The 9,572-nt window shown below is 39.1% G+C and overlaps 1 protein-coding gene across 1 annotated transcript in view; it reads right to left on the bottom strand.

Moving 5' to 3' along the window:
* Nucleotides 1-6,762: 6,762 nt before the first annotated feature.
* PDGFC (platelet derived growth factor C) overlaps nt 6,763-9,572 on the bottom strand; it is a 120,261-nt gene continuing 117,451 nt past the window's right edge. Inside the window, exons 5-6 of the mRNA XM_054295137.1 lie at nt 9,036-9,253; nt 6,763-8,390 (exon numbers count right to left, since the gene is read on the bottom strand). Of these exons, the coding sequence (XP_054151112.1) occupies nt 8,274-8,390; nt 9,036-9,253 (335 nt within the window). The 3' untranslated portion in view covers nt 6,763-8,273. The remainder of the gene's footprint in view (nt 8,391-9,035; nt 9,254-9,572) is intronic.

The raw sequence follows: 9,572 nt of genomic DNA, 5'->3' as shown, positions 1-9,572 counted from the left end.
TAGCAAGTATGAGGGGAAAATGTCTATGTTTTTATGTGCTACATAAAGCAAAACCAAAACACAGAGAAACTGTTAAGTAAGAAATTTGGTAAGAGTTCAAAGGCTACTGCTTATATAAGAAACTTGATCTTACTTGAAAAATAAAGGTGTGATTTCACACAGGATATTGGCCTAGATATAGGCCATTTCCTATCACATAACGTACTATTATTTCACATCCTTATCTTCAGTTTTTATCTTGAAAGCAATGATTAACAAAGCAGATATAAATCCTTAGAAGCTTTTTCAGGGAGAAACTGAAGAATTTATCAGATCATAAACATTACAAGGCAATTTGATGCCTAGGTATATTCTTTACAGCATAAGAAAGTACTTGACTCTCTGCTTATTAATTCTTTGTTCTATGATGAGTTGAATATCTCAGTGTTAAGATGAAGATTTAATTTTTGTGGAAATTATATGCGTGCTACTCACAGAAAGGCTGATGTTGGTAAGGGCCCCTGGAAATCATGTGGTTCCAGTTCTTTGCTCAAACTGAGCCACCTACAGCCAGCTGGCCACATACACGTCCAGGTGGCTTTTGAAGATCTACAAGCAGGGAGACTCCAAAATCTCCCTGTGAGATTAGTGAAAACTCTGCCAGGGCTGTGTTATCCTCACACTGAGAAAGCCTTTCCTGATGTCTAGAGGGAAACTCCTGCTTTTCAGTTTGTGTCCACTGCTTCTGGTTCTGTCAATTACTGGGCAATGCTGTAGAAAACTTGGCTCGATCCCCTTTGCACTTTCCTTTCAGTAATTTGTACAAATTGATGAGATCCCCCTCAAGCCTTTTCCTTTTCAGGCTGCACATTCTCACCTCTCTGAGCCTTTTTTCATACAGGAACTTCTCCAGTCCCTTATTATCTTAGTGGACTTTAGCTGCACTCTACCCAGTACGTCCATGTCCCTCTTGTCCTGGGGAGCCCAGAACTGGACACAGCACTCCAGGTGTGCCCTCAGCTGTACTGAGGAGAGAGGAAGACTTGGCTCCCTTGCCCTGCTGGCAACATTCTTCCTCCATTCATCCTTCCAGGACACTGTTAGCCTTCTTTGCCACAGGTGCATGTTGCTGGCTCATGTTCAACTTGGTGTCCACCAGGAAGGACCTTCAGATCCTGTTGTTCAAAGCAGGTTTCCAGCTGGGTGGCTCCTGGCATACATTGGTGCCTAGAGTTGTTCCTGTCTATATGCAGGACTTAGCACTTCACTTTGCTGAACTTCATGACGTTCCTGAAGTCCCTTTCTCCAGCCTGTCAAAGACCCTCTGCACAGCAGCACAACCCTCTGGTGCATCAGCCACTCTTCCCAGTTAGGAGTCATCCACAAATTTGCTGAGGGTGCACTCACTCTGCCCCAACGTCCAGAGCATTGATGAAGATGCTGAACAGGACTGGACCCACTACTGACCTTGGGGGGCACACACAGTGCTCTTCCACTGGAGTTTCTTCTGGCCTGACCACTTGTCCAGTTTTCAATCCACCTCACTGCCAGCTCATCCGGCCCACACTTCATTAGCTTCTCTAACATAGCTGTCTAATTTAGTTTCTTTGATTGAACAGAGCAAATCCTTATTTTTACAAGTAGGAAAAAAGCTACATTACTTTGGCATTAACATGCAACACTGATAAACTACTGGAAATGTACAGTTGCCAAGGTGGCTGAAAGGAATTGCTCACAGTCACAGATTGTGGTTTAGGCCATAATTTTGTTTCTTTTGTTTGAGATGTTAACACATCATCTCTATTTAGCAATGGCTATCCTTTAAAGGTTGCCTCCAATACTTCTTGAAATATTGCTAGCAATAGTCAAAATTTCAGCACCAAAATTTCCTAATATTTTAATTTACCTGAAAGTCATGGGAAAAAAAAAGAATATTCCAAATGTATTAGAAAAGATTGTTTAACCTTAGTGATGCCTTGGGTACAATGAAATGTACAGTAGGAAATACATATACTAACAATGTTTTGCAAAAGAACATTTAGTAACCTTTTTCTATCCTTCCTGAAACTAATTAGTCTGTATGACACTTTTATTACTTTTATTGAACACTTCACAGTGCATACAAGAATTGTGTTGCCTCTCCTGTGTAGAAGAGTTACTTCAAGATCCCACTGCCTTTTCGATAGTGAAACAGCTAATCTGTTCCTTTTTGAACCTGTTCAACCCAGGAAATCAAGTTTAAGACACTTATGATAAGCATTTTCTGTGAGGCAGAACCAGTGCTGAATTTCAGCACACTGTGATCACATAGTGCAAAAGACACATTCACTTATTTAAATAGGCTGTGTTTTACAGCTCCTCCTGAGGATTTTATGGGCTGTAATTCATACCCTGGCTAAAGGAGACCTAAACTGATGATCTATGGAATTTGAAAAACATAGCATACTTTCAAGTATGCTTTCATCAATGATCATCATGAGTAGAGACAAGAATGCTGAACTAGATGAGCACTTAGTCTAAGGCAACACAGGCCTTTCACTTTTCTTATTAATATGAAAATGAATCCAATCCTAATTCTGCATAACCAACAACCAGTTTTCTAAGTGGAAGTCAGCTGTCACCAAGGACCACATGCAAACCATATCCCACATATATGTACAGAATTCTTCCCCAAGAGCCAGATGCCATAAAATTTTCAGGAAAGGATGTACTCTCAGCCAGGAGGAGGTTGTTTCTGACCATATCAGAAATTTGCACTTAAGCTCCAAGATTTAACTACACAGCATAACACAGAGTAAGATTGTTGTTATAGTTATTTGCTTAAGGCTCTGGATGAAAAAGATTTTATAGCTCAAACATGCTTTGTCTTTCAGCACTTACCTTCAACATGAGACATGAAAAGTAACTACAGTGAGTCACAGGTAAACAGACTTATTTTCGAGTATTTTCATGGTGGGGCATATCCTTTCTGGAGAACAGTGGTGGAATTGTGTTAATTTGAATTCCATACACCCTTCAGCTAGTCTGCTGCGACTTTTCTATTATGTGAAGGCACCAAAAAAGCTAATTCCTGCCTGACACCACCTCTCTGCAAGTATACCAAAAGTCTGCTTAGCCTTCAAACATAAAGATGCTACATGGCTCCCAGGTCACTGATTTCTCCTCACTGAAAAGTGTATTAGTCACAATAAAAGAGATGCCACTCTGAAGGTTGAAAGAATCAGGGGTCCAGCCTTTTAAAACCTGAGGAAATAGAGACTTATGTGTTTACTGCTTTTGAAGGTAATCACTCAATTTATGACAAAAGAATACAGAATTAAAAAACTAGCAATAAGGATGAAAAGCAGTCTCTATTCTGAAATTGCAGAAAACCTCTAAAAGAGTCAAATCAAAGTTCAAAACATTTTTCTTCTTCTGAGTCTCTAAAATAAGCCTTTTGAACAAGGTAGTGAAGTTCATTTTACTATCTTTTGAGTCTCAAAGTTGCTAATTGTTCTGATCACTGTGTGATGCTATTTTTCCAAATAATCCTAAACATTATCGCCTTCATTCTTAAATAAGTTTTAGTTTCATGTCTGGGACAAGACCCACCCCACAGATGTGTGAAGCAGGACAAAGTTAAATTAATTTTCTTCCCAACTTTGATAATTTAATGGGAGTCTGCAGAGTGAAAGGAAAGCAAGTTTACCGAGATGTGGTTTATCACTCACCCTAAACAGGAGAGACACCAGATCCAAGGTGGCTTGGATCTGTCTTCATTGAAGCAGAATCTGAAGAAGGCAATAAGGGCTTGAGTCACACTGGCACTTCTGTCTTTACTTCATTAGGCAAAAAAGCTGCCCAGATCAGCTACATAGAAAGGCATTCCAGACTCAGAACTCCTGAAGACTCTTGGAGAAAGCAATGTTGTGTTCAGAAAACAAAACAACTGTGTATGAAGTATTCCCACTGATGAACCTTACACACCTAACAGAGCTGCCTCAGCTGGGAGGGCCAGGCTTTGCCTCTGTACTTGCTGAAGACAGACCAGCTCAATGAATGCTGACACAGAACAAGATTTAGAGCAGAAATATAGCTTATGCACTGTCACAATTGCAAAAAAAGCTGCCATCTTTCTGCCATGACTGAGCCAAAAACATATCTTTCTTACAACAGTCTGGAAAATTCCAGTGAGGCAACAGGCAAACTGTCTTCTCAGAGAAGTTTGTCCAATTTATGCTGAATTAAGCAGCCATTTTTTGTACAATGTGACTTTGGCAGATAAACAAAACCACTGTTCTTTGGTTTCAAAGGTGCATGAAAGGAGTTTCAAAGGCAAATTGATAGAGCATCCCATGCAAAAAGTGATAAAAAGAGCAATCTTGCTGAAAGAAAATTAAATATCACATCACAGAGTCAGAAAAGTTGGTCTACTTAGCTTCAGCATCTGATTTGAACAAGAATCATGCAACCATGATTCTTCAGCATTTCTGCATTATGTTTATGAGAAAGCCTTGAACAGCAGCAGTATTATTATATCTTCAGAAGTCAAACAGAAATGTTTACAATGTAAATGTCAATGTAAATTTTTATAATTTTTATTTTCAGAATTTGAGTAAATAAAATGGGACTATTTAAGCAGCTAGCACCTGAATTGCAAATTTTTAAGAGTTTCAACACAGTTCTTTGTTAGAAAGGAAATCAGGTAACAGTTTGCATTAGCTGATGCACTAGCTAATAAAAAACAAATCTTTGTGTTTCTATCTTTTTTTTTTCTCCACATACTCTATTCTCTCATCCACATTTTTTTTCCTCCTCTTCTGCTGAAAAGGAGCTGTAAGCCTGTTCAACCAGGCAGACACAGAGTAAAAACACTTAAAGTCTTTTAAGAGCCAAGAGATCTGCAGTTAACGCCCTTGGTGAGTAAAGATTTGGTGCTTCTCCACGACTCCCATGCTGGCCACAGCTGACAGGAGGCTTCCAGGAATGTGAGTATCTACAGAATCCATAAAAACAAGGCTCAACATCAGTCATCAGCTCCCCCACCTATTCCTCTGGGGGGAACAATTACTTTTGACTGAAGACATTTATTGGGCATAGGATAAAACCTACAAAATCCAGACTGTGCAATTTGGATTTTGTCTGTTTACAGGAGCTACTTTATTCTACTTGGTTGTTCCCACTGTTCAGACTCATTAGCAACAGCCATTATTGCCAAACCCTGATGCTTACATTGATGCAATTCAGAAATTCATGGCTTAAAATACACAGCAATATTTTAAAAAAATCTCCACTAAGATGTAACATCAAAACTTGCAACTTCTATTCCACATTAGAAAAGGCTTACTACTCACTTATGTCAATCTATTTTCACACATCCTTGGCATTCAGCTGCCATTACCTGTAGCTGTGAAAGGCACTGTTAGCTGCTTGTTAGCAATTCATTATTGATATCTTCAGTCAGTTTTTACCACACCTTTTGCTTAGAAGCCACCCACAGCCAGGAGCAGCTGCTTGCCTGGCAGGATCTGGGATGCAGCACCAGGCAGGAGAACTGCACCCTTCAATGCACCCCTCAGCTGGTGCCTTTCCCACATCCCCGCCTGGATGAAAAATCAGCTTCTCCAGACCCTCTCAGCTAGGGAGGAGGTGCAGTGCCAAATCTGCTGAATGTCTGAGGAGAGGTGAAAAAACCTGGCACAAGTAGCAAGAAGACAAAGCCTGAGTATGGAGAAAAGGGGGAGGAACAGAGCTCAGTGATGCCACACAAGAGGGTGGCAAACAGAAATGGTGTGAAGGCAATGCAAGGAGCAAAGGGGTAAGGAGTTCAAATACACGTCCAAAGCAAGCAGTTGGGGAGGAAACTGGTTCAAGGAACTGGCAAGGAAGAAAGTGAGACAGAGGGAGGGCAATAGGAAAAAACTACTTGAGACATTTGGTAAACATGACTCTCCACATCCCACATGGTTCCCGAAACTCCCCATTACTCTGCTGCCACCAAATACCTACCTCAAAATTCATGACCAGTCTTTTTCTCCTAGCAAGTCTACAGAGAGGATGAGACCTCCTGTATTTCCTACAGCAGAATCTCCTGTAATGGAACTACATTTTTTGAGTCCTCTGCTGAATTATGATATCAGAGGCTATGATTTCTGTCTTTACCTTGACCTGCTGTTCAAAAACTCTTTAAATTAAATAAAAAAACCAAAAAAAGGAACAACATTAATGCAAAGACATCCCCAACATCCCTGCAAAACACTTCAGGTCAAAGACTCGAAACTCAAGTAAACCAGGTTTCTTTGTGACCGTAATTCTGAATTCTGATACAGGGTTAATATTCAGACTGGAAAATTATATGTCACACTTTCACCAAAAATTTTTCTTACTGAGTAGGTGTTTGAGGGTGGGGACAAAATAAGAAGCCACCTGAATATTTCCCAGAATTGGTATCAGAAAGTCATACTAACTTGCAAAAACCCCAAATTTTCATCAGAATTCATTTTCACTATGGAAACAATAATAGAAGATGTTATTTCAATCTGATGGCTTCACATCCCATACAAATTTGAACATTTTGACTGTTTGTACAAATAGCATCACATTAATTTCTTTCCTTTTTTTTCCTGGGGTATTTACAGTAATGCAGAATTAATAAAGCAAGTGGAAGTCTTGGCAACAGAAGACTTTTGTATTCAGAGCTGACTTTCAAAATGGTAAGGAGAAAATCACCATCCTAGCTTTTCCCATTAAATTGTATACTGACAGGTACAAATATGCAACCACACTGAAACATTTATTCTCCCAAAATTAGCATTATTACTTTATTTTGTGATTCATTACAATCTGAAAATCCAATAGTCAAAAAAATAAACTAGGCATAATGTTAAAGCATTTTACAAGCAAAATACTTTACTGTTTCCGTTTCAATTTGCATGGGGTGGGATAAGTGTATGGGTTAAAGAATAAAACATACAGAAGAACAATACCATAGAGTTCATCAAACTGCTCTGCAGAGTGTTACATTCCTGTGAGTGAACAGTACTTAAGCAGCAGTTTCTGTCAATGGAAAACCATACACTTCACCATTGACAGGGCTGCCTTCCCATGACCATGATGCATCATGACGGCTGCAAGCCACTGGTTTCTTTTCTTACATTGTAGGTCATTCTCCTTTAAAGAAATTAAAGAGTTAAACAAGCCAGAATGCATCCATCTATGCTCATTTCTTCTCTACCTGAACAAAGGACAGTATGGAGAGAGGGAATTTTAAAAGTCAGCTTTTGAAACTGGTTATAGTAACCTCTGTCTCTCATATTTTTAGGCTCAGGGAGCTAGCAAGCTTAGAGCTTCATCCACATATCTTTCTCTACTATTATCCAGGTAAAAAAACTGTACTTTTAATTTTGTAGAAACAAACTGCAAAGAGATCATGTTTCTTTCCCACTGTAGTCACATTTCTGTTCCTCCAGCTGTATAAGTCTGGCTTTAAAATCTCACAAAACTAAAAAATAGTTGATCTAGGTTGTAATAAAAAAAAAAGAATATTAAATACCTTTGGTAAAAATAGATATATTTAACAAGTTTAGAAAAGCAAATAGTTATATCATCAAAAGGAGAGTATAAAAATGTACACGATAAAAAATAACAAACACACAAAAAAAATCATCAGCCATAGTAATAAGAATAAAGGCACTGATCTTTTCAATGTTTGCTTCTTTAGCTCACATTATTGTCCAGTCTTCCTTCTAAAAGGCAGGAGCTTTACTAAAGCACATGGAAAAATCCAGTCCTTCCTACCAGCATTAGACAAATTAAATTTAATTCGGAAAAGGCAGTCTGTTTTAACCCAAGTTTATACAACAGAGAACACTTTGATTTAGGTACGTAGGAGTAGCTGAACACAAAGGTTTCAGGTGTTTTCAACCAGAGGCCAGATGTACTCGAGCTGTAGAAATGAGACAGCCAGCAGGATCAAGTCTCCATGATGTCAGCCTTCTAAATCTATTTTTTACTCCTAAATTATAAATCCATGTATTGCCAAGAAAATTGTGGGGAACAACAACAATACATATGTTTTAAATCCCTCATTGATGCCTTTCTCCCATCCTTTCACTGGGCCTCCAAACAGAGCTGTCACACAACATATAATCCCAGTTTGGCTTCTCCTCTTTTTAGAGCTCACTGTAAATCTTCAAGACGGAAGATCCCCAAAGCAAACAACTGAGATTACAGAAGGAGATAATGCACAAGCCCCATAATAGAATCAGCCATTGATTGAACGTGCTTTGAAAGAAAACAGCACAATTATATCATGTTTATCCTTCAGTATTCCTTTTGCACACACAGTCACACTCCTCATGGTGTTCCAAGGGTACATCTGTCAAGGATTTATGCAATCCTCGGACACCAATCCTTGGCTTCAGCTGAAGAACCTGAAGGAGAAGAAGCCAAGCATCAAGAAAACAGCAAGTGCTTCATCACACACCTAGACTATGAGCTAGATTGCACTGGAAACCCACTGGATGACAGGAAGCATATTAAAACTGAATTTCTTCATTATTTCCACCCACTCATTACTATTTTTGCTTCTACCTCAAGCCATTTACAAAATTGATTAAATCATATTGAACACGATTAAATCATGTTGCTTTGCCAAAGAAGAGTCTTGCAATTTCAGATTTCCACTTAATTTTATTTAAGAGCAAACAGTAGAGTTAACTCAATTAGAAAATTCTATAATAAACAATTTTAGCTATAAATTTACAGCAATGGAAATGAACAAATATTTGTTTCTTCATAAAGTCAATATCTACCACTAGAGAAAGAACGAAAGCTATGTGTCTGAACTGCACTAGTAAATACCTCAGAAATTAATAATTACACAGAAAAGTATATTAATAAGAAAGATTTTACCTTTTTCAATGTAATACCTAATTAAAATGCTAAAAAATTATTTACTAAAAGTGCAATACATAAAGTATTAGAATATTAATGGCGATGCATTCATTTTATTAAAAATAAATGCCCTGATTGGCTTTCAGCGTTTCCAAACATGCAAATGTAAAAGCAGTGCATACCTCGTGGTATTTTTTGGTGACTTTTGTTGGCACGCACTGGCACTCGTTGCAGCTCTGCTGACAGCAGGCACAGTTTCCCCCGCAGCGCTTCACCAGCAGACACAGCGGCCAGAAGATGGTGTCCGTTCTCTTGAGCTCCTCGCGCAGCGACACCGAGAAGTTGCGCGGGGTGCAGCTGTACAGCCGGGCCTCCTCCTTCAGAAGGTTAAGGTCCACCACTGCAAACAGACAGAGAAAATTCTGCTTGTCTCATCTGCAATCCAAGCTCCTTCGTGGCAGATCACCTTCAGCAGTGCAGAACCCATGGGGAGGGTTCACTTTTGTGTAGGTTCAGCACAGTTCCATGAACACCATGAAACTCAAATGGAATGATCACTGCACAGTGATATTCACCCATTATTTTATAACTCTGGCAAAGCTGGTTCCATTTAAAGCATGATTTGGCTGCTATGTTCCAGTACATGTTTTATCAAATCAACCCTAATGGAAGTCACTTTGTTCACACCAATACTCTGAGCTCCAGTGTTGCTATTCTAT

Source organism: Melozone crissalis, unplaced genomic scaffold (genome assembly GCF_028551555.1).
Source record: "Melozone crissalis strain CALT ecotype California unplaced genomic scaffold, PUWL_Pcris_2 ptg000006l_1, whole genome shotgun sequence".
In the NCBI taxonomy this organism is placed as follows: Eukaryota; Metazoa; Chordata; class Aves; order Passeriformes; family Passerellidae; genus Melozone; species Melozone crissalis.
Note: the sequence above shows the minus strand (reverse complement) of the source record. Positions and strands in the feature narration are given on the sequence as shown.